The sequence below is a fragment of the Macaca nemestrina genome, chromosome 1 (genome assembly GCF_043159975.1).
Source record: "Macaca nemestrina isolate mMacNem1 chromosome 1, mMacNem.hap1, whole genome shotgun sequence".
In the NCBI taxonomy this organism is placed as follows: Eukaryota; Metazoa; Chordata; class Mammalia; order Primates; family Cercopithecidae; genus Macaca; species Macaca nemestrina.
The window spans coordinates 181881937-181908226 of NC_092125.1; the positions used below are offsets into that span (position 1 = coordinate 181881937).

Genomic DNA, 26290 nt, shown 5'->3' on the forward strand with positions numbered 1-26290 from the left:
GTGGGGATCTATAAATACATACTCTTCCCAAACCCTCTAAAGCAATAAAACATTTTTGGATAAAATGTTGGCAGGCAGCCCTACATGTGCAATATGAGTTAAGATTCTGGGGAATCGCCTGGCAGGGCTAAAGACAGAACATAGAGTCTGAGAGGAAAAGAATAGATCCTCCATTTTTCAAGTGTCTTTCTGAAAAGCTAGCTCTTGTATTCAAGGTTGCTGAATAATTGGCTTCCAAGTTTAACCATAAAAGATAATAAAAGATGCACATTTTTTAAAAAAGGTTGGAAAAATTACTTTATGAAGCCTTAAGAAGCACTAAGAATAATTAATTAAACTGTAATCCAGGATTAGATACAATTTAATAATAGTTCAGTTCCAAAATAAAAGTTATTTTAAGTAAGACCATGAAATTTCCTAACACTTGATTTTAATGCATTGCACTAATTTTCTAAAACAACTCAGAGGAACCCATATTTACAGTAGGCAGAATATTTATGAAAAAATCTGGCATCAGGTATATTTTATATATATGTATGTGTGTGTATGTGTATGTGTGTGTATCCCGAGATTATATGAACTAAGAAACAGGTTGTATATCTTAACAGCAGAACTAGAGTGCAGTTTCAGACTTGGATTTATAAATGCTTTCAAAGTGTGGTGTTTGGAAAAGGAGAAGACATCATCTGGTTTTCAAAACCTGAAGTTTTTCTCAGGACTGAAATCAAAATCGTAACTGCCACAGAGGGAAAAGGGAAGCTTTTCCCCTTAATTGTTCATTTGCGTCAGAAAGTCCAGTATCCCTGAGATAGGAACCACTGTAATTAGAAGGGAGTGAACAGGTTTCTCCCAAAGGAAGATTGTTTGTTGCTGAATTATGCCTACTGCCCTGATCATCAGGTATAAACTTTGCATCTTCCAACCTAATGCTTGGCAGCACCAAGACGTTTCAGTAATGGTTCATCATAAACCCAGCATTCTCCATCTTCATGAAATAACTGTAAGAGAAAGGGGAAGAATCTAATTACATATTTGCTTTGTACTTCTATAATATACTTATTATTTCATGTCTTCTCCCCACCCTGACATTAGACTGAAATGAGTTTCAAGTAGGGACCAGGGATCATCTTGTTTATAAACAGTGTTTGGCACATCACTTCTTCAACATTCACTGAAATAAATTAGGAGGAATAGCACTTAGGAGGGTGGGGCAGGCAAGATTACCCTTGTCTCCCACTGAATCTCCTTCTCCTTCCTTTCTCGGGCTTCTGCTCTTTGTCTTTCTTCAAGCCTGTGCTTTGCTTCAGTTGCTGCATCAATGTCTCTGATTTTTAAGTTGAAAGTGACATCCTTCCAAAGGCTAAAACAAAGAGAGAAGAGGAGCTGGCAGTGTTGAGAATGAAAGCCTGCAGCCATGCTGAATGTAGTGTCATACAATTCAAATGGCTTTAAGTGCTGTAGGCCACAGACTAAATCTCCTTATGCTGGCACCAGGGCACTGGAGTAAGGAACAGAGATAGGGGCTCAGAAGACTCCACTGCTAGTTATCAAAGAAGGAAATAAGGGCTGCCTGATAATATGATAAGGTCAACAGAAGAAAAAGAATAGTGGAAGCTGAGACCTGGGATTCTACTTCTGGCTCAATGTTTAACTTACTGTGTAACTTGGGGTCAATCAGTTTACCTCTGTAGGGCTTGAGTGTCCCTTAATATAAACTGACAGTTAAGACGAACTGAGAAGTTCCATTTCAGAAAAACTCCCTTGGATTTAACAATGTGATGGCGAAAACAGTATGAATGGAGAGAATAAGGGTCAAGAGGTAAATTACAGAGGCTTAAGGTAGTTAAGATGTGGCTTCCTCTCAAGGCCTTTATTCCCATTTCAGGAAAGAAGGTAAAGAGAAGTTAGCTAACTGAGCCATCCATGGTCACAAAGGTAGTAAGTGGTAGTTCTGACATACGAACCCAGGCATTCAAACTTGGTCTACACTATTATGCTCTGCCCTACTGTCTCTCAAACCCAGGCCTGTGCCTACGCCTAGGCAAAGTTTAAGCACTGCAGCAATAGTTACACTTAATGTCTGCTTACCTGCGGGATTCATACTCATTCTGATCTTCCAACTTCCTCACTTTCTTCTTGATTATAGGCAACTTCTTGGTATCTACAAAGACTGTATTTTCCTAGAAAACAATAAAGGTAGATGGGAACTAGACCCATAAACCCCTAACCTAATGTTAGGCGCACTGTAGTGCTTTTGACATTTCAAATTCTCTAGGTCCGAAATGCAGTTCACTGGCTCCTCCTGTTGATTTCATACCATCTTTCCTCTTTATTTAAGAACACTGCGTGGGTAGTAGTACAGACTGCAAGTTCCTTGAAGGAAAGGACTATCAACTCATTTTGCTATCTCTGGTGCCAGGCAGTCAGTAAATTTTATTATACAAAATCTTAAGTTGTGTATGAAAATCACAGATTAGTGCTTCATTTTATAAACATACCCCACATACTTAACATTTACTGGGTTCTTACTATGTGCCAGGCATTGTTTCACATATATTATTCTCAAGTGATTTGAGAGCAGAGAGAAAAGTAAAAATGATTATAATTACCTATTCTGCTGGGAGAAGGTGAGGGAAGGAAAGAAAAAGCTTGCCCTGAAGAGATGACATACATTGGAGCTGTCCTAAAGTCCCAGCTCTAATGTACTGTAGAAGGAAGAGCATTATGAAGGAAGTGCTAATGAAGGAAGCCAGAATAAGGGATAAAGTACAATCTAATGTAGCCTAAAACAAGTGGCAAAATAGAGGATCTTACCCCTGTTGCATATTTTGCATACATCACACCATTCCATTCCCCTTCAATTGAGCAAAAAGACTTCTTGTCATTTGGAGAACTGAAGAGAAAAGGAAATACTTGTGTTAGTCTCAAGTTGAAAAGTATTCTACCAAAGAATCTGCTCAGTGTGGCCCAACTATGGAGTAGAGCATAGAAGAGCAACCGTGAAGTTTTTGACGAAAGCATCTTAACAGAACTGGACTCCCCAGGGCTAACTATAAGAATGAGGGCCTTCAGCAAGATGCTTATGAACTTGAGCTCCCAAGAACAGTGGGTTTGGGCAAGAACGTCCTATTCTGGGTGCAAGGACCATAACAGACTTGGCAAATTCCCTATCCTCAACCTGTCCACAGCCTAGTGGAGACACATATCACCACTGAGATTCTACGTGGTAAGTGCTATGGTGAGCTTACATGGGCACTGGGGGTCAGGGAAGGCTTTGCTTAAGAATATAATGCTGGAGACCAGGCTTTCATCCTCAGGTTGAAAAGGACCTCTGTGCCAAATGGTGTGAATACTTTCCCTGAGCAAGGATCCATTCTGCAAAAGCCATAACAGACCTCTACTTGGACACACAAGTATGGAATGTGAGAAGATAAGCAACACAGCAAAGGCCTGGTTAGGAAGGGCAAGGCATAAACAAGATTGAAAGAGGCCAGAAAAGGGGGAAATGAACATGGCAGAGGGAGGAGAGCTGCTATCAGTGCCTGAAACTTTCTTTCCCACTGTCCCCTTCCCCCCAATTAAGGGTTCCAGAGTCAGAGAAAGTCATGGTGCCCTCACTGTAGACCTTCCACTGACTGGCACAGCCATCCGCATCTGACCCGAGAGTATCAAATGGAAGCAAGCCAGATGCCTGCAAAATGTGATGGTTACTATTTTTCCCTAGCAAAGGCACAGAAAAAGGGGTAGCTGTAAGGACTTGGAGGCAGTGCTGCGGGGGTCACAAAGTCTGCTGTAAGGACCAGCTCATCGTTCAATCTGGCAAGAATAAATTAGCGATCCATAATCTGGTTTAGCTAGGCAACCTAGGAAGGCCTCTTTTGGTTCAACATTGCAAGTCAGGTTCTTAGGAAGGAAACCTATCAATGACCTTTGACTGCTCTGAATATATGTTTTAGGTCTTCTTCTGATACCAGATTTTAACAAAAGACATGACACACAAAATGTGAAACAGGCTTACAAAGACAGAACCATTCTTTCACACTCCTAATCCAGAAGCTATAGTTCAAGACAAAAGGCAATTATTTCAGAAAAGCATAAGAGCTCTAAGGCAGAAAAAATACCTACAAAATCTCAGCAGTAATTCTGTGCTTCTTGCCCCCATAGAAGGGTTTAGTGTGGAAGATGATATTGGCACTATAGCCTGTTTTGGAACAATTAATATTGCATTCTCCTCCTAATTCCACCCAGGGCACTGTGAGGATAGACCTGCAAAATCAAAATTTTTAGGTAAGGTTGACAGTTAAGAGGAAGAGCGGGGGAAGGGGCATGTTTCAGGGAACAGCAGAGTCTACTGCTGATGACAGGAAATGAGCATACTTGCCTTCCATAGCCATTGGGGAATGTGAGAATGTAATGTTCATCATAGTCTAGACATGAGACACAGCCTGTGGAGAGAAGGGACAGAATCTCTGATGAGTAGTGCCAAGTGGCCACAAGGCTTTCTTGTCGAGTTGATGGATACTCCATTCAATTTAGGGATAACCTATCTAGCTCCCCACCCTTGCTCTCACCCCCAATACCAATGCTTAGTTGCTAACAATGACATCTAGTCTAGCCATTTTCTTTTACTAGACAAGTGTCCATCACACATTAGAATGACATAAAATTCTCCTATAACACTGTAGTCCACCCAGTGCCAACACACTTACCCTGCCCTATGTTGTGCACCCCAATTGACATCCCAAGGAACTTTGATTTGGTCCAGATATGAGCATTGAATTGTATCTTCTTGTTAAAACACTCAGCATAAAAGGCTGAAACTGAATAGAAATTTTCAGTTAGTACATTATATACCTACAGCCACCTCTCCAAAATTACATAACCTAGGGAAATAACTGGCTTCATGGGGAAATCCTTTACCCTTCAAACAGCCTCCAATTAGGCCAGGAGGTACCTACCTGCCTTTTATACCCTTTTCCCCAATGCAAGCATTCATTCAGAGACATGTGGACAGGGTCATCCCTGAAATGATGCTGTGGCCAACCCAGGAAGCCTAAAACCAAAAGGGCTATCTGTTCTGGTCTGCAAGTATGCCCAGGCTCCAGCCCCAACCTAGGCCCATCCAGTGTTTCCAGTTTTAATACTGCACTAAACAAACAAGATGTTGAGGGTATGTACAGTTGACCCTCCATATCCATGAGTTTTGTACCCACAGATTCAGCCAACTGTGAGTCTAAAATATACAGAGGCTGTGCTCAGTGGCTAATGCCTGCAATCCCAGTACTTTGGGAGGCCAAGACGGGAGGATCACTTGAAGCCAGGAATTTGAGACCAGCCTGGGCAACAGAGTGATACATTGACTCTAAAAAATAAAAATAAAAAAATTAGTTGGGTGTGGTGGCACACGTCCATAGTTCCAGCTAATTGGGAGGCTGAGGTGGGAGGATCATTTGAGCCCAGGAAGCCCAGGAGGCTGCAGTGAGCTATGGTTGTGCCACTGCACTCCACCCTGGGGCACAGAGCAAGACCCTGTCTAGAAAAAATAATAAAATACAAAATAAAAATAATACAAATAAAAGAAACAGTGAAATAACTATTTACGTAGCATTTACACTGTATTAGGCATTACAAGTAATCTAGAGATGACCCAAGTATACAGGAGGGTGTGCATAGGTTATATGAATATAAAAGACACCATTTTATGTAAGACACTTGAGCATCCTCAGTTTTGGTATCTGCAGTATGCCAGGAATACACTGTGTAGAAACTACGTATCACTTATATAAACTGTCTCACAGTTGCTGAAGTCTCTACAGCACAAATTACTATATATAAGATGACTCTGGAAGCATTAAAAGTTGGTTTCCTAAATTCCTTCCTTTTATACATACCTAATTTGTGAAGCTCAGAGTCTGGAGCTTACAAAAGGAAAAGATATGAGGAACCAATCAACTTGAGTTTCCACTTCAGGGAATAGGAAACACACAGCTAGTCACACAACTAACAGTAACCTCAGCTATGGAGCTTTTAATGACCCTCTTTAGACAGAACAGTTGGAGAGCAGAGGTTGCAGAGGAGCTCTGTGACTTACTGGGTGGATGATGGGAAACCTGCTCAGCCACGAATGTTACACTGTTTTTGGAAACCCAGGGAACTGGTCCTTCTGAAACTAGTTCCTGCAAGCAAATATAACATAATTTTCTTTTGATGAGAAAACACAAATGACATCAGAGAATCTGATAATTGGGGTCTCTGCTCGCTCTACACACACCAAGCACCCTATATATATTTCTATTGCAGAACGTTATTCAATATTTTAATTGCTTTGTGTCAGTCTCCCTGACTAGACTAAGACATTCTTAAAGGCAAGGATCATGTGCCTCACTCAGGGCTGACAAGAGTAGGCACTTACCAATGTCTGCCAAATGAGTAAGAACAGACACATGCTTCTCTGTCTTCAGTATGGACTATATATAATGTGTCACTTGGAAAGGGAAACATATGGAGAACCATGTTTACTGACAGATTATTATGTGTCAGGTGCTGTGGGCTATGGTTTTGTTTTTTTCACTTCTAAAAGCCTTTTTACATGCATTTGAGTCTTCCTTGCTGGACATTTTCTTCAACCACTAAATTTGTTGGAGCCTCAGTTCTGGGTTACCTACTTCTGTAGCTATGCTGTCTTCCTAAATAATTTTATCCAATCCTAGAGCTTTAAAATGTCATCTAACTACACTATAATCTTTGAAAGCCCCATCTCCATCTCAGACCTCTCCCTAAACTCCACACTCTTAAATTCCAACTCCCTTCTTAACAGCTTCACAGACCTCTAAAACTTTATATTTTATATTAGATTTTGATTTTTCCCTCCCCAAATCCAATCTTTTCCTTATCAGTAAATGACACTGCCACTGCTTAAGTCCACACACAAGGATTCATCTCTGATGTCTCCTTTCCCTTACCCCCCCCAATCCATCAATCACTTCTACCTCCACAATAAAGCTTGAATCACCATGTCTCTCTTGGAATAATGTCAAAGCCTCCACAATGGTCTCCATGCTTCTATATTTGTCCCTTCTCAACTTACTTTTCACAAAATCATTCTAATGATCTTCTCAAAACAAAAATGAGATCCTGAAAAACCATAAAATTATATTATGGCCCACAAGACCTTGCAAGATCTGATTTCTACATCCCCATCCTCATCTCATCCTACTCTTTTCCCTCCTTCTCACTACATTCAAACTATGCTGCTCTAACAACAATTTCTTCTATGGGTGGTGACCATCTTTTGATCATTGCTTTCATCATTATCATCTGCCCCTAAATAAAATCTTGAATCAGTATACAATTAAGACAATTTAAAAATGTCAATGCAGAACTCACAGTGTTCTCTTCAGTATCATTTGGTAATGTCCAATGACACTGAAAAATCTCGCCCAAAATGGGATTGTATGGCTTTTTGGCAACTGATCCTTTCCTTCCTGCATGAAAGGCTGAGAGGTACCATTTCACAACCTGAACCATTCGATCCTTGGGATCCTTCTGGTCACTAATGCTGCAATGGAGAAAGACAAAATTTAACATCCTGCTTTTTGGTAGAAGACAAGATGATATAACAACCCCCAGCATGGTCCACCTAAGTCCGACTGAGAGGACTGAGGACCTAGGACCAGGGGTTAGCTTAAAGTTTCGTTTTAAAATTGAGGTATAATATATATATAATTAAATGCATTGGTCTTAGTGGTTTAACTTTTTTTAAAAATTTCAACAGGTTTTTGGAGAACAGGTGGTGTGTTTGGTTACATGGATAACTTCTTTAGTGGTGATTTCTGAGATTTTGGTGCACCCATCACCTGAGCAGTACACACTATTTCCAATGTGTAGTCTTTTATCCTTCACACCCCTTCCACCCTTCCCCTTGAAACCCCAAAGTCCACTGTATCGTTCTGTTTTTTTTTTTTTTTTTTTTTTTTTTTTTGAGATGGAGTCTCACTCTGTCGCCCAGCCTGGAGTGCAGTGGCGTGATCTTGGCTCACTGCAACCTCTGCCTCCCAGGTTCAAGCAATTCTCTGCCTCAGCTTCCCGAGTAGCTGGGATTACAGGTGCTCGCCATCAGCTTGGTTTTTCATTCCCGAGTTTCTTCACTTAGAATAATGGTTTCCAGCTCTATCTAGGTTGCTGTGAATGCCACTATTTCATTCCTTTTTATGGCTGAGTAGCATTCCATGTGTATATATGCCACATTTTCTTTATTTGCTTGTTGACTGATGGGCCTTTGGGCTAGTTCCATATTTTTGCAATTGCAAATTGTGCTGCTATAAACATGTGTGTGCAAGTGTCTTTTTCATATAATGACTTCTTTTCCTCTGAGTAGATACCCAGGAGTGGGACTGATTAATCTAATGGTGGATCTACTTTCTTTTTTTTTTTTTTTTTTTTTTTTTGAGATGGAGTCTCGCTCTGTCGCCCAGGCTGGAGTGCAGTGGCGCGATCTCGGCTCACTGCAAGCTCCGCCTCCCGGGTTCACGCCATTCTCCTGCCTCAGCCTCCCGAGTAGCTGGGACTACAGGCGCCCACAACCGCGCCCGGCTAATTTCTTGTATTTTTAGTAGAGACGGGGTTTCACCGTGGTCTTGATCTCCTGACCTTGTGATCCGCCCACCTCAGCCTCCCAAAGTGCTGGGATTACAGGCGTGAGCCATCGCGCCCGGCCGGATCTACTTTCAGTTCTTTAAGGTATCGCCATTCTATTTTCCATAATGGTTGTAGTAGTTTACATTCGCACCAGCAGTGTAAAAGTGTCCCCTTTTCACCATATCCACATCACATCTATTATTTTTTGATTTTTTGAATATGGCCATTTTTGCAGGAGTAAGATGGTATTAATAGCATTGTGGTTTTGATTTGCATTTCCCTGATAATTAGTGATGTTGAGCATTTTTTCATGTTTGTTGGCCACGTTTTTTTTTTTTTTTTTTGAGACGGAGTCTCGCTCTGTCACCCAGGCTGGAGTGCAGTGGCGCGATCTCAGCTCATTGCAAGCTCTGCCTCCCAGGTTCACACCATTCTTCTGCCTCAGCCTCCCCAGTAGCTGGGACTACAGGCATCCACCACCACGCCCAGCTAATTTTTTTGTATTTCTAGTAGCGACAGGGTTTCACTGTGTTAGCCAGGCTAGTCTCGATGTCCTGACCTCGTGATCTGCCCACCTCAGCCTCCCAAAGTGCTGGGATTACAGGTGTAAGCCACCACGCCCAGTCAACCATTTGTCTTATTATCATCATCTTCTTTTGATAATTGTCTATTCATGTCCTTAGCCCACTTTTTGATGGGACTGTTTTTATTTTTCCTTGCTGATCCATTTGAGTTCCTTGTAGATTCTGGGTATTAGTCCTTTGCCAGATGCACAGTTTGCAAATATTTTCTCCTACTCTCTGGGTTGTCTGTTTACTCTGTTATTTCTTTTGCTGCGCAGAAACTTTTTAATTTGACTAAGTTCCGTCTATTTATCTCTGTTGCATTCACTTTTGGATTATCGGTCATGAAGTCTTTGCCTAGGCCAATGTCCAGAAGAGTTTTTCCCATGTTATCTTCCAGAATTTTTATGGTTTTAGGTCTTAGATTTAAGTCTGATATATGTTGAGTTGATTTTTGTATAAGGTAGGTGAGTGATGTGGATCCAATTTCATTCTTCCACATGTGGCTTGCCAGTTATCCCAGCACCATTTGTTGAGAAGGGTGTCCTTTTCCCACTTTATGTTTTTGTTTGCTTTGTCAAAGATCAATTGGCTGTATTTCGCTTTATTTCTGGGTTCTCTATTTTGTTCCATTGGTCTATGTGCCTTGGTCTTAGTGTTTTGCTTGAGGAGTTGACAAATGTATATATCTTTTAATTAATCATCAATCAAAAAACAGAATATTTCCATTAATCCGGAAAGTTTCCATATCTCCCTTTCCAAACAATCACCACATCTTACTTACCCCCGAGGCAAACACTGCTTCTGGTTTCTAGTATCATAGATTAAGTCCATGTAAGTGCATTGCTTAATTGTCAAATAATTGGAGATTTTCTCTATGTTATCAATTACTAATTTAATTCATGGGTGTAGAATATACACCTTGTATGATTCCAATTATTTTAAATTTATTGACTTCCCTGTATATGTTCTATCTTGATGAACATTTCACATGCACCTAGAAAAGACTATGTGTTATACAATTGTTAGGCAGTGTTTGGAAAGGCCAATTGGGTCAAGTTGATTTGATAATGCTGTTTAAATCTTCTATAGCCTTCCTGATTTTTTGGGAGGGGCAGGGAGGTGGTGAAGGCAGAGGCTACTTGCTTCATCAGACACTGAGGGATGAATTTGTGGACTTGGCTATTTCTCTTTTTAGTCAATTTTTGTTGCTGCATGTATTTTAAAGCTGTGTTATTAGGTACATATATATTTAGTAGTATTATTTATTCTTGATAAATAGATGCTTTTATCATTACAAAATATTCCTATTTGTCTCTAATAATATTTCTTGTCTTAAAAGTCTCCTTTGATACTTATACAGCTATACCAGTTTTGCTATGCTTAGTGTTTTGCATAGATATCACTGTCCATCCTTTTACTTTTAACCAGCACCTTTAAAGTTTCTCTCCTGAAAATATCATATAGATAAATCCTGCTTTTTAAATCCAGTCTGACATTAAATGGAATGTGTATTCTATTTACATTTAGTATAACTGTTGATATAGTTGGGATTAACTCTACCATCTTGATAGGTTTTCTACATGTCCCCTTTGTTCCCTGTTCTTTCTCCTTTTCTCCTTTCTTAGAATTAATGGAGTATTTGTATGATTCCGTTTAATCTATTGGCTTTTGAACTGTACTTTTTTTTTTTTTTTTTAAAGACAGTGTCTTGCTCTGTCACCCAAGCTGTAATGGTGTGATTATAGCTCACTGCAGCCTCAAATTCCTGGGACTGCATGACCCTCCTTGTCTTAGCCTCCCAAGTAGCTGGAACTACAGGTGCACACCACCATGCCTGGCTTATTATTATTATTAAAAAAAATTTTTTTTTGTAGGGACAGGGTTGTGCTATGTTGCCAAGGCTGGTCTCAAACTCCTAGCTTCAAGCACTCCTTCTACTTTGGCCTCTCAAAGTGCTGGGATTACAGGCATGAGCCACTGTACTTGGCTTGTAAATAGTTCTGGGGGCCTCAAAATTTAAATTCTCACACATAAAAACTACCCTTAAATCTCAAATCTATACCCAATGAACAACTGGTATGTTCCATTTTTACTTACACATGTTACTAATAAATGCTTAAATTTTACTTCTTAAATTATCTGTTAAACAGTGCCATATTTATTTAAATTTCTGCCTTTTGGGAATTGGTTATTCTTTTAAATGTTCATCAAGAAAAAAATATATATATTTATCAATGTCAGCCAATGTATCCACCCAGCAAGACACTTCAGTGATATGTATCTAGCTTCAGTAAACCACAGTCTGAGACTAAGGAATGCAGAGAAGACGAACTAACAACATTCCCTATTACAAAAAAATTTCCTGCTACCAGAGAAAGGCAATGTGAACTCACCTCCTTGTAAATCAATTTCACCTTTACATTACTTCTATCTCATATATATATGCATATATAATATTGCAAACTTTATATTTAAAATGTATAAATCATCTATAATTTGGATGCTATATTGTAAGCTCGAGGGCAGGCACTGACTTTTCCTTTCTCCAACTCATAAGAAAGTGCATAGCAAACAACGGGTGCTTTAGAAAGGTTTGCTGAACTCAGAAAATTAAACTTCATTAAGATATAGTACAAATAATTTGACAGTGATTGCCAGTGCCTGGATTAAATACACTTATACCATTGGCCTTGTAAATATTGGCTACCTATTAATGGGCTCTTGAGAATTTTTTAAAGTGTTAAACTTGGTTGCCTAACAACATCACCACCATATAACTTAAGCAAACAGATAGGCATCCAGTGTAAACACATTATTCAATACCACAGAATACCCAGAAATGTTTGAAAGGTGACAAGGAATCAAACTATCCTGCAAAAAAAAAAAAAAAAAAAAAAAGGCAGAAAGCTGCTGAGTAACATCTGTAAAAGTTGGAAACTACCATGTACAGTCAAATACCTCACAAACAGGTCCGGATGTGCAAAAAAGTCTGCATACATTTCTAAAAGAGATCTTCTTTCAAGAATAAACGTTGGAAGAACTACCTGAAAAACATACACATTTGACCCTTGAAGATCAAATTTCTCTTCAGATAAACAGATTAAAAAAAAAAAAGAAAACAAAACAAAACACCACCTCATTCAAATCATGGTAACATCCACCACATATTGCCCAGGCATGCTCCAAAAACTTATTCTCAACCTGTCAGATTCAGAAATGACCATTAAACTGCCCAGCAGATCAAAAACAGAGAAGGGGTTTTGAATGTTCAAATGTCACTTCCTCTGTGCAACTTCCTTTTTCTCCCTAAGTATAGTAACAGCAACAAACTACTCAACAAACTCACTCAGAGGAATCCTTTGATGCCTCCTATCTGCTGGACATTACATATACATTATTTTATTATTTGTATATTACATACCCATTATCTCACAGTAGCCCTATGATGAAGAAATTATTAGCCCAATGATGAACAAATCACTACAGTGAAGAAATACGAAGCTCAGAGGCTGAGAGATTTTCTCATTGTCCTATTATTAATGTGGAATTCAAAACTGGATCTGAGTTTGGGGTGTGTGTGCACTTTCCTCTCTACTGCTGTTGCTCTATCATCATTAGACAAGTGTATAGGAAATATATGATGAGCACCTACAATCCAAGAATTAAGTTTTTATTCACACTTGTGCTGTCACTACTATTTACACAGTAAGACACTTTTAAATGAGCAATTAAAGGAATAAACAAAAGGAAGAAGAGAATACAGACTGGGAACCGACAAACTGGAATATGGGAAGACATGAGAAAGATGAGGATTAACCAATAAAAAAAGAGAAGAATTTCATTAGAGAATGGGAATGGAAGAAGAGTTTTTGAAATGAGTATCAGATTATCAATTACTCATTACGAAGTAGAACACCCCAGAGTGAGCAAAAATTTCTTTACATTTAGTAGTAACTACATATCCACCACATTCAAGGTCCTGTGTTAAAAGCTATGGTGGAGGCTGGGCACAGTGGCTTGTGCCTATAATCCCAGCACTTTGGAAGGCTAATGTGGGTGGATCACCTGAAGTCAGGAGTCTGAGACCAGCCTGGCCAACACAGTGAAACCCCATCTCTACTAAAAATACAAAAATTAGCTGAGTGTGGTGGTGCACGACTGTAGTCCCAGCTACTTGGGAGGCTGAGGCAGGAGAATCGCTTGAACCCAGGAGGCGGAGGTTGCTGTAAGCCAAGATTGCACCACTATATTCTAGCCTTGGTGACAGAGCAAGACTCCGTCTCTAAATAAATAAATAAATAAGTAGCACTCCAGCCTGGGCAACAGAGCAAGACTTCGTCTCTAAATAAATAAATAAATGCAAGCAAGCTATGGTGGAGACAAAGGTTAAGTATGAGAGAATAACAAGAGCATTTAAACTGCAGGTGGAATGTGACTAACATCATACAAGAAATATCCTAAGCACTTTGGAAGTTCAGTTCAAGGAAAGATCATGTTCTGTTTGGGGGACCAGAATTAGGGCAGAGCTGGGAAACAATTTATTGAGGTGGCACTAGAGAATAAAGCCTAGAGAAGAGGAAGGCTATGATAAAAGAACAAGACATGGAGACGAGAGAAGAAAAAAAAAAAAAAAGACAAGGAAAGGCTAGGAAAAGGGGTGTGACAGGGATTCATCAGTGAACCAGTGTGGCTGGACATATAATGAAAATATAAAGTGGGCTGATGAACACAAGCTTGGAAAGGGACACTAAGACTCTAACACTTAGAATCTCTATCATCAGACTCTCAGCATTTAAATTTTAGGTAAACATTTTTCTTCCACAGAACACGTAAATTCATAATCCAAATAGGGTTAGATTAGCAGGTAAGCTTATATGCTGACTTAGTACAATTTCTTACCACTTTAGATAACACAGAAATTATAAACCACCGAGAAAAAATGCTGAAGAAGAAAACGGGTAAATACCTTCAATGTATAAACAGCTCTTACAACTCAAGATGAAGATCACTACTCCAGGAGATAAATGGACAAAGGGACTGAACAGCCAAAAAACATTTTTAAAAAGTTTAATTTCACATGTAATTGAAGAAAACATAAATATTTTTTTCTTCTACTTAGGATTTTTCTGAGAACTCTTATTTAACAGATTTTCTTCAATATTTGTAGTGCTATACTGATAAATGCTATTAAGTCAAACTGCTGTAACAGTGATGAAGAGAGCTGGGTTTAGTTGTCTTCAACCTGGGTTCAAGCACTTGTTTAGCCTCTTCTTAGCTGTGAGGAAGCCCTGAAAAATTAACTCAGTTTCTCTAAGTACCTGAAAAGAAGATAATTACATGTGCTGCTTATATGTTAGGATTGTTTTAAAGACTAAGTGAGGTTAAATGGGATGTGACTGTGTAGTATTTTTTAAAACTACAACGTATTTGGAAAACAAACTCTTTTCATAAAGTATCTGAAGTGAGAAAACATTCTTAAAAAAGACATAAACTTAAGGCATTATTGTAATAATACTTTAGAATGCATAAAAGGAACCAAGATTTCAGAATCTGTTGGCAATCACAGCCATTTGTGCCAATACAAATTTTGAAAATGACTTATTTTAAACACATTCAGCAAAAAATAATTATAATAGTCATAAAATAAACTTTTAGCAGCTATGGACTCAAATATGGATTATTTGGCAGAGAAAATTATGTGAGGCAAGAATTACAAACTTGATTGTGGCAAACACATCCGGTTGCCTCTCCACATCCATGCTTCACCCCCAAGAACTCTGATTCAGTTCAGGTTCAGCTATGGGCTGCCATGGCCCTCTCCCACGTCTCAAGGGGTGAATGTAGATTCATTTAAACCAAATGCCAGTGGCAGGTTTAGGCATGAGCATATGCCTGATACTGGCCAATGAGATTCAATAGGAAGCTTAACGAGCCACTTCTGGAAAAGAATGTCCTTCCTAATAACAACAACAACAACAACAAAAAGGCAGCAGCTGTGCAATCTAATGATTACTGAAGCAATTCTGGGGACAAACTCCTGCAAATATTCTTCTGCCTAGAACATTCCTAGTAAGTGTGCTGGGCTCCAAAATAAATGTTGTCCTTGTGTTTCTGTTCTCACTTAGATTAGGGGTAAAAGGTTTTATTATAGACACTTATTTGAAGGTATTATGAATTAGTCTTTTTCTTAATGGCCCTCTAAATCCAAAACAAAAAGGAGTTCACTACTGACGAAGACTATAGCACTGGAGTTGATTTCGCCCTAACAAAAGTGAGAACCCTAAATTTAATCAACTCCCAAAGCTCGGCAGAACAATAATAAATATGAAAGCTACTAAAGTTCAAGCCTTCAAGACAAAGGCGATAGTGGAAAGATTACAGGTTTTAAAATCATGGAGCAGATTAGAATCTCAGTCTGCCACTTAATATGACTTAACATGACTCAGCCACATTATTTCACCTCTGAGTTTTAGTTTCCTGATGAAGTTAACAGTAACGCCTACTCTGCAGAACTGTGGTGAGAATTAAGTGAAAGGAGGGGATTTCTGGCACAGTGGCAGGAATATACAAAGGCAACCATATACCAGTCTCCTAATTCAAGCGTGCATTCTATTGAGAGCTCCAAGTTTAAAATCAAAGTCAAATCCAGACTATGGTAATTGTGCATGACTCAGTATGTGTCATTTTGCATGCCTGTAATCCCAGCTACCAAGGAGACTGAGGCAGGAGAATCGCTTGAACCTGGGAGATGGAGGTCACAAATATGTCACAATTTTACATTCACAATCTCTTCCAATCCTTACAACCCTCTGAAACAGGTTACTATGTGTCCAATTTGCATAGAGAACCCTGAAGTCCACAGAGGAAGAAACAGAAGAAGAAACTCACTGAAGCCCGTGCGTGGTGTGATAATAGTAGAGGTAGAACGAAAACACAGATCCTCTGACCCTAAGATTAGAACTCTACCAAGTCTTAATCCATAGAACTCATACACACTGTTCTCTATGAAATTATCCTAGCTTGACTTATTTCATCATTTACAAAATTTTGTTTACTTATCCACATGTATATTGAATCACAAGAAGACACAAGTATAAACAAAAATTATGTCATTTTACTACATTTGCAGGCACACTCACCACACAATCACTGAGAATCCATACATACTCATACAGACTTACAGCAAATTTGGTCTTACCTTAGTAAGATCCATTCCAAGCCTAACCTGTGACAAAAGATGCATGATAACACTTTTGTGCTCCTCCACAGACCCTGCCTCCGCATCATCATCTCTGTCATCATGTGAATCGAAAAGGTCTAAAATAAAGCACATCTTATTAGAATGGTGCTAAATTGGGCCAATCTGTGCTGATACTAGAATTACAATTTTTTTTTTTTGAGATGGGGTCTCACTCTGTCGCCCAGACTGGAGTGCAATGGCATGATCTCGGCTCACTGCAAACCTCCGTCTCCCAGGTTCAAGCGATTCTCCTGCCTCAGCCTCCTTGGTAGCTGGGATTACAGGCACGCGCCACTACACCCAGCTAATTTTTTGTATATTTTGAGTACAGACAGGGTTTCACCATGTTGGTCGGGCTGGTCTTAAACTCCGGACCTCAAGTGATCCGCCCACCTCGGTCTCCCAAAGTGCTGGGATTATAGACATGAGCCACCACGCCCGGCTACAAATATTTTTAAAGAAAAAAAAAGTTAAATTATCAAAGGTCACTCACCAGCATCACTTGTGCCATTGGACATGGAAGAATTAAGTGATTCTGTGGTATCTGGGCGTTTCAGACTATTTCCCGAGCTGCTGTGTGTCAGGACCGAGGCAGATCCAGAAGAACTAAAAAAACATTAATTACCTTATTTAAGCTAAAGAAAGCAATTTAGAATCATAGTAAGCTAGACTCTTACAGTTAACTGGTTACATGCATGCATATACACGCTTTCAAATTCTCTTGATGACAAGGCCTCTTGTCTTATCCTTTATGCATAGGGCATGCTCAACAAAGCCATGTTGATAGTCAAGACCCAGAGGTCATCAAAAATTAGTGAGATCTTTGCCTCTGCATTTAAGTTTAAAACTACAGTTCATTTTCTGATTTTGTTACTGGATATAAATCTAAATGTGTCACAATTCTTGGCAACAATTCCAGAAACTCAAAAACGGCAAGTCTCAGAAATATGCCTTGTCTTTATGTTTGAGATCCTTTGATAAAGGCCCACATTGGTATTAACATTCTTCCTAATCATTAAAAAATTGTACTTAAAATTAGAAAATAAAAAAGCATCTTATTTATGCAAGTAAATTTATGCTAACTGGCTTTTATGAGCCAGTTAACAGGTCTAAAGAAAGACTGTTCTATTATTAATAGATTATCATACCTGTGATCATATTTTACCCACGGAAGTAAGAGAGTGTGTGTGTGTGTGTTTGTGTGTGTGCGCGCACATATTTATATTTTTCTTAAGAGATAAGGTCTTCCTATGTTGCCCAGGATGGACATGAACTCCTGACCTCAAGTGATCTTCCCACCTCAGCCACCCAAGTCACTGGGTTTACAGGTGTAAGCCACCACACCCAGTTGGTATTTGTATATAAATAAAGGAAAAATTAAAAAGGCACATAATTTACTTATTAAATGTAAAAATTGAAATCAAATTTCTCACACTGTAGATATTTATAAAACAGTACACATATAACAGTCGTATCACAACTCTACAGGTGTGAAAGCATGTTATGTATTTTTTTTTTTTTTTTTTTTGAGACGGAGTCTCACGCTGTTGCCCAGGCTGGAGTGCAGTGGCGCGATCTCGGCTCACTGCAAGCTCCGCCTCCGGGGTTCCCGCCATTCTCCTGCCTCAGCCTCCTGAGTAGCTGGGACTACAGGGGCCCGCCACCGCGCCCGGCTAATTTTTTGTATTTTTAGTAGAGACGGGGTTTCACTGTGGTCTCGATCTCCTGACCTTGTGATCCGCCCGCCTCGGCCTCCCAAAGTGCTGGGATTACAGGCTTGAGCCACCGCGCCCGGCCGCATGTTATGTATTCTAATCTAATCATAGTTTGCCCTTGTTACCTTCTTTTGTTTTTTTTTAAATTAATAAACTTTATTTTTAGAGCAGTTTTAGGTTCACGGCAAAACTGAACAGAAAGTACAGACAGCATGCATATACTCCCTGTCCCTACACATGCAAACCTCCCTCACGATCAACATCCCATACCAGAGAGGTATGTTTCTTACAACCAATGAGCCTACATTGACACATCATTATCACTCAAAGTCTACAGTTTATATTAGGGTTCACTCTTGGAGTTGCCTGTTCTGTGGGTTTTGATAAATATATAACAACATGTATCCATCACTGTATCACACAGAATAGTTTCACTGCTCTAAAAATCCTCTGGGCTCTGCCTGTATTAGAATGCTAGAATATTAGGATATTCTAAAATTAGAATATATTATGTATTCTAATTTGTCCTGGTTACTTACCTATTTTTCAAAATTCCTTGAGTAACTAAGTATTACTTCTTTGATAATTTAGTAGTATAGATCATAAGGTACTATGACTAATGTCCGCCTCACCAGTTTTGAGAGGCAGTGGAAAATATGTCTAAAAGACGTAGGTAAGAGAAATCAAATAATCATTAAATGACAGAACTGGGGTCAAGCATGGTGGCTCACGCCTGTAATTCCAACACTTTGGGAGGCCAAGGCGGGAGGATCACTTGATCCCAGGAGTTTGAGTCTAGCCTAACATGGTGAGACCCTATCTCTACAAAAAATAAAAAAATTAGGCTGGGTGTGGTGGCTCAGGCTTGTAATCCCAGCACTTTGAAAAGCCAAGGTGGGCAGATCACTTGAGGTGAGGAGTTCAAGACCAGCCTCATTAACATGGTGAAGCCCCATCTCTACTAAAAATACAAAAAATTAGCCGAGCATGGTGGCATGTGTATGTAGTCCCAGCTACTTGGGAGACTGAGAAATGAGAATCGTTTGAACCTGGGAGGTGGAGGTTGCAATGAGCTGAGATCATACCTCTGCACTCCAGCTCCAGCTTGGGCGACAGAGTGAGATTCTGTCTCAAAAAAAGAAAAAAAAATAACTGGGCATGGTGGTGAGTGCATGTGGTTCCAGCTACTGGGGAGTCTCATGGGGGAGGATCACTTGAGTCCATGAGGTTCAGGCTATAGTGAGCTGTGTTTGTGCCAATGCACTCTAGCCTGAGTGATAGAGTGAGACCCTCTGTCTCAAAGAAGAAAAAAAAAAAAAGCATGAAAGTTATCTTTAAAATGTTTTGTGCCTCTGTGATGTATCTCAAAATAGAGTCAATCTTTTAAATCAATTGACCTAAAAACCCCAAATGCTATAATATATGAATCTTATTTTAGATGCAATTCCAAAGGTCCTATTTATGCTGTGTTTTTTCTCCTTACCCATGGTTAGAAACCATGTCTGGGCCAAGTGAAATACTCAATAAGACTGTAAATGGAAAAAAAATGGGATAAATTTTTAGCCATTTCATAGTTTACCTTGTTCAGAACAAATGATATAAAGAAAACAGTTAAAAACAACATCTATGTATACAGGAAAGTTTTATCTTCAATGGGCTAATTGTCTAGAATTTATGTATAAAATCATAAAGTATGCAAAAACACTTTAAAGCTATGAATTACAGTATCAATTTATTGAGTACCTTATATGTGCCATACACAGTATGTCTATATCTACATTACGACCCTAAAATAAACACAATGACGCTCATAATACACAGATGCTCAGAGGTTCAATGACAGGCCTGAAGTCATACAGCTGGTGAGTAGTGGAGCCATTTCAAACACTTCTGGCTCCAAAGTACATGTTCTTTCCAACATGTACTTTTATCTAATTTATAAATGCGTAAGCTACACTGCTCAGTGACATAGTTACACAGAAGCTATCACTAGTATAGGTCTTTAGAAAAAGAACAGTGAAAGGACTTAAGCTTTCAAGTTCTCTTCCTTCAGAAAGAAAAAAACAAACAAAAAATAGTAAAAAGAAATTTGACCTCAGAGTTAGAAAATTAGCAGTAGCAGCTGAAGACCAGCAGGTGTCACAAGCTCGAAAACCTACAGACACCAGGCAGAGAATATGTGGACAGGACCAAGACATAAGATAATACGGAACTGGGGAGCCAGCATACCCAACCTGAAAGGATCTTAAAGCCTTGTTAAAACAAAACAAAAAACAAGTCAATAGAACACTGTGCTGCTCAAATAAAACATCTTCAGCCTTTACTGGTTTGGGCTTCTAGATTAGGGTATACAAACAAGGAAGAATGAAATTGAGGGAGAAAAGGAACACAGAGTGGGTTAGTTGGACATAAAAACTTCACACTGGACCCGTTCAAAGAGATGTTAATGAACTGTGTGTTTATTATGGGACAGGGTACTGGGAAAGCACAGAAGGAACCTTAACAGCAGGAATAGAAGGAGCCCATGAGCCTGTGCATGACTTTGTAGACCTGCCTATTACAGGTACAACAAGTGTTTTAAATGTTTTGATTTCATAGAAATTTTGGGAGAATCCCTTATACCGGGTCCAGAGAGTGTCTATCAGTGATGTTACCAAGAGCTAACCACATATTATCAAGTTTTTACTGAATATAGTCATATGCTTTTAAAGGATGGATAGATGAGTGATTTATTAGCAAGTGATAGTCAATTGAACTTTGTTTAGAACAACAGCTAATGTATTGTCTTTAGGCTGGGCACAGTGGCTCATGCCTGTGATCCCAGCACTTTGGGAGGCCAAGGCGGGCGGACAGCCTGAGGTCAGGAGTTCGAGACCAGCCTGGCCAACATGGCAAAACCCCGTTTCTACTAAAAGTATAAAAATTAGATCGGCATGGTGGGCACCTGTAATCCCAGCTACTCAGGAGGCTGAGGCAGGAGAACCGCTTGAACCTAGGAGGCGGAGGTTGCAGTGAGCCGAGATCACACCATTGCACTCCAGCCTGGGTTACAAAAGCAAAACTCTGTCTCAAAAAAAAAAAAAAAAAAAAAAGGCTGGGTGCGGTGGCTCATGCGTGTAATCCCAGCACTTTGGGAGGGTGAGGTGGGCAGATCATGAGGTCAGGAGATCGAGACCATCCTGGCTTACACAGTGAAACCCTGTCTCTACTAAAAATACAAAAATTAGCCAGGCGTGGTGGCGGGCACCTGTAGTCCCAGCTACTCGGGAGGTTGAGGCAGGAGAATGGCATGAACCCGGGAGGCGGAGCTTGCAGTGAGCTGAGATTGCGCCACTGCACTGCAGCCTGGGTGACAGAGCAAGACTCTGTCTCAAAAAAATAAATACATAAATAAAAACTCTTTAATTCTCTTTTAAATACAATAATGATTGAACCCTTCATAAATTAATAATAACCTGTCATTTTGGAATTTTCTTCCAAATGCTTATTTTCTTTTAATCCCATTATTATAAAAACGTTTCTCCAAAATTAAATTTCTATTGGCAAACTGCTAATAATGGTTTCTTAATAGTTTATGTTTTAACATTCAAAATGAAGAAAAGTAATCAACAAGCTAAACTAAGCTCTTTCTGCTATACTGGTCTTCTTTAGTTGTAGACTTAAACCTCCCTTCCACGTCTTAACCATATATATTCACCTAGACCACATATATTTCACTTTTTCCCACATTCAACAGCTGAACTGATCATAAGTCAAAAAACTTCATGAAGCAATAGTCATTTTCCATATATGTGCTAACATTTTGAGCAGTTATGATACAGTCATAATACAAATGCTGTATTTCTCAATTCATGTGCATGCTTAAGAGAACTAGAGTCTTAATGCAACATTTCTTATTTAAAGAAACCAGCATTCAAGGCCTAAGGACTGGCTGAAGGTAATTAGCTTGCAAATTCACATTTAATTATTTCCAAATTTGTACTGTCTTAAAAAGCAAAAACCCTAGCTATAATAACAGTACCAGCCTCTGAGAAAGCAGAATTAGAAATAATTCCCAACAAAAACTAAGCCAACTATTAATATATCTACAACACACACAAGTAAAATGAAAGTATATCAGTAATTCTACTTTTTTTCTTTTTTTATGACGGAGTCTCACTCTTGCCACCCAGGCTGGAATGCAGCAGCCCAATCTCGGCCCACTGCAACCTACACCTCCTGGGTTCAAGCGATTCTCCCATCTCAGCCTCCCGAGTAGCTGGGACAACAGGCATGTGCCACCACACTTGGCTAATTTTTGTATTGTTTTAGAGACAAGGTTTTACCATGTTGCCCAAGCTGGTCTCAAACTCCTGGGCTCAACTGATCCTCCTGCCTCATCCTCCCAGATTGCTGAGATTAGAGGCATAAGCCACCACACCCGGCTCCCGAAACTTTTTTGTTGTTGTTTGGAGACAGACTCTCTTGCTCTGTCATGCAGGCTGGAGTGCAGTGGTGTGATCTCAGCTCACTGCAACCTCCACTTCCCATGTTCAATCTATTCTCCTGCCTCAGCCTCCTGAGTAGCTGGGATTTATAGGCATGCACCACCATGCCTGGCTTTTTTTTTTTTTTTTTGTATTTTTAGTAGAGACAGGGTTTCACCATGTTGGTCAGGCTGGTCTTGAACTCCTGACCTCGTGATCCACCCGCCTTGGCTTCCCAGAGTGCTGGGATTACAGGCATGAGCCACCACACCCAGCCTCCCTGAACGTTTTTAAATAAAATTAGTGCCTTAAAGCCAGCGCAGAGAGACAAATTTGAGGTGGACTTATGTTTCCCTGTAAGTAGACTTGCAATAAAAAGCAAAAAGGTTTTTTTCCTCAAAAACCTGGGACTTAGTCATGGCTTCTAGTGCATTGGGCAGCAAGTCCCTTTTGCTCCATAACACTGTAGGAAATAAATTTCTGTTGTTTATAAGCTACCTAAATCACTGTCTTTTGTTATGGCAGCTTAAAGGGACTAAGAAACCATACCATGTATTCCATTAGATTATAAATGTCTGCCTATTCCCCCAAAAGTTCCCTGTGGGCAGGGCCTGGGTCTCTGTAATCTCGTTATCAACCTAGCATGGTACCTGGCTGATAGGTATTGAATATTTCCACTCTAATTAAAAAAAAAAAAAAAAAAAGTAATAGAAACCTCTTATTCGTATAATGCTTCATAGCTTATTCACTCTCATTGGACCCTCTCCTAATGTTTGTACTGCAGAAATGGCCAAGATTCAACTAATAACACTGGCATATTACTAGAGGTGACGCTATTTATTCCATTTGGAGTAACTTAGGATTAAAATCAAAACTCTCACAGAATTGGCTTTGCTCAACAAGCCAACTAAAAACAAGTTGTCCATACAACTATTATATATCAATAAAAAAACTGATATTATATATCAATAAAATAAAAAAAACAATATATTGATATACAGATATCAATATATCTATTAAAAAGGTTGCGCTTTTAATTTTCCCAAATAATAACTGATGAGGCAAGTCTGTCATTAACACTAGTCTCAAAATCAAATTAGATTTTTAAAAATAAGGAGGATCATTTAAATACATATTCTGTTCATCTACTTACTCTATTAAGCGCTTTGGGGATGAGCCACTTTGATGGAATTCATCAGCATCATAAAATTCATCTTCACTGCTGGAGTAAGAGAACTCTGGGACTGTATTTGGAGACAAGTTCACATGGCTTGGAGAAGTGAGACTGCTACTTGGTGGTGAATGGCCACTGCCTAGGAAGTTAAAAGGGTTTTAGAGAAAAATGTTGCTGATAGAGAAGAGACTAGGGAGATGGAGTCAAAGCAGACTTTTCTAAAATCAAGAAAGAGTTTGGTTAAGTTTGTAAAAGCTGCTACACTATTTATAAAGAAAATCAACATTTAAACTCCACACAGAAAATGGCAAATCATGATATAAAATGAGGACACAGCCTTTTAAATAAATGAAACAAAAAGCTATGTCCCCATTCTATAAAGATTATCATTAATACTAGGAAGGGGGCCCTTCTGATTATATGAGTTGTGGAGTTGCAAGTACCACAACAGATACGATTACCAATGGGATGCCAGAGCTCTTATTTTACACTGCAGATCCAGATACCTAAAAATGCAGCAGTGAGCCGCTGGGAATGCAAAATGCAAAGAATATTAAGACCACATAAACATTAAAATATTGCAGGATATCACATTCCTATCATTCAATATTTTCTGGCAATCACATGGAAAATGCACACACCATCCAAATTCCTCTCTTTTTTCCACCTAAGTCAGGGGTCAGAGGTGGAGATAAAAATAGACGGCTACTACGACAAGAATGCAGAAAATGAAAAGATTCTGAAGAACATTTTTCTATTCCTAAACAATCTAACTAAAGAAATGAAAATTAATGAAGACCCAGAGAAAGAAGACTGCCATCTAATCTCTGAGATGATCATCTGGTACCTTGTCTAGTAGTAAAGCAAGAACAGAAAAGTATCAAACCAGTCAACAAATGGAGTATTAAGATCAATTTAACTTACTGAGCATTTAAGGGCTGTCAGGCAATTTATGCTAATCTACAGATGTCTAGTGAAGACTAAAGTTTTTTAAGACACTGATGGCAATTTGAAAGCCAGGGCCACGGTTCTGGAAGAAATTGAAGACAGCAATAAAAACGAATCCAGGCTAGGCACAATGGCTCATGCCTGTAATTCCAGCACTTTGGGAGGACCAGATGGGAGGACTGCTTGAGGCCAGGAGTTCAAGACCAGCCTGGGCAACAAAGTGAGAGCCTCGTCTCTTAAAAAAACAAATAAATAAATTAGCTGGGCATGGTGGCATGTGCCTGTGGTCCCAGCTACATGAAAGATTGAGGCAGGATCACTTGATCTGAGGAGGCTGAGGCTGCAGTGAGTTGTGTTTCTGCTGTTGCAGTCCAGCCTGGGTAAACAGAGTGAGACCTTGTCTCAAAAAAAAAAAAAAAAAAAAAAAAGAATCCAGAGTCACAGATTTTTTGCCCATTCCTGTATCTATGGTTCAATAGTTATGAAAAAGAGCACATGGGTTTGCCACATTTAGTCATCACATTCACAAAGGTATTTTAAAACGATAACATAAAAAGTTTAACCCCAAAAGGTAATGCTTATTTTGGAAATTCCAAAGGTAGCTCACCTTATTAGTAAATAACTTTATATTCTTTTTATTACCGAACAGAAAAAATAAGAGAGAAAAGCAGCTTTTTCTTATTGGAATTAAAAAAAAATTGACCAAGAATTGCAAATGATTAAGTAGCATGCAAATATTCCAGGTGATCACACAAGTGAAAATGTTACCTAAGAAGAAAATAAGTTTGAGTGGGAACTGCAAACAAAAGATCTAAGATTTACTTAGCAGAGTAAACATTTTATCTTATTCCTTTATTTCTTTTTTGTATTAGCAAGAAGGGAAAGAAAAGTGGAGAAAATGAAGTTAGGATGAAAAATCAAATAAGATATAAATCACAGAAATTTAATTTTAAAATTTTCTTTTAATCTATCTACTCTAAAGTGTTACATTTTTGAAATATCTTCAACTGAAATAGTTTCAGAAGATTATCTTCTGGAAATAATTTTTACTAAAATTAATGTACATAAGAAGAGCTTCTCACTTTTTCAAAGTCTGTTGCTAGTTTTATGTATTTCCAAACAGAAAAATTTTAGAAATTTGGCTGTTTCAAAATTCTGACATAAAAATACAAATGACAACAAACAAGTACTATTTTTTTAAATGAAGAAGAGGTGACACAGCTCAGGAAATACAGAAGTCAGCCAAAATATTTCAATTTCATTATTCAAATTGCTTATCAGCCTTTTCCCAAGAGCTTCAAGTAAGGGAGCTACTTTTTTTTCTTTCAAAATTCAAAGGCACCTGCCCATGCTGTTAAATAGTAAAGATCAAAGTAATAGCATCAGTACTTTTACTAATTCAAATTTTTAAAATCACACATTTTAAAATCACAATTTTTAAAATTCATTATTACATAGGAAAAATCCTATCCAGGAAAAAAAATCTGAGGATGAACAAAAGCGGCTTATCTCCCACTTCTTCAAGAGTGGTTTTGGTTTTAGTT

General features: G+C 38.9%; 1 protein-coding gene across 14 annotated transcripts in view; it reads right to left on the bottom strand.

The window, feature by feature from the left end:
* Window positions 1-343: 343 nt before the first annotated feature.
* Window positions 344-26290, bottom strand: part of LOC105495044 (oxysterol binding protein like 9) — a 166611-nt gene continuing 140664 nt past the window's right edge. For all 14 annotated transcript variants that reach the window (XM_011764183.3, XM_011764181.3, XM_011764179.3 and 11 more), the window contains 13 exons: window positions 23778-23937; window positions 16937-17049; window positions 16402-16520; window positions 12162-12247; window positions 7387-7558; window positions 6092-6176; window positions 4710-4820; window positions 4382-4445; window positions 4126-4266; window positions 2815-2893; window positions 2089-2180; window positions 1225-1360; window positions 344-998 (listed from right to left, as the gene is read on the bottom strand). In XM_011764183.3, the coding sequence (XP_011762485.1) occupies window positions 924-998; window positions 1225-1360; window positions 2089-2180; window positions 2815-2893; window positions 4126-4266; window positions 4382-4445; window positions 4710-4820; window positions 6092-6176; window positions 7387-7558; window positions 12162-12247; window positions 16402-16520; window positions 16937-17049; window positions 23778-23937 (1433 nt within the window). In that variant the 3' untranslated portion in view covers window positions 344-923. The remainder of the gene's footprint in view (window positions 999-1224; window positions 1361-2088; window positions 2181-2814; window positions 2894-4125; window positions 4267-4381; window positions 4446-4709; window positions 4821-6091; window positions 6177-7386; window positions 7559-12161; window positions 12248-16401; window positions 16521-16936; window positions 17050-23777; window positions 23938-26290) is intronic.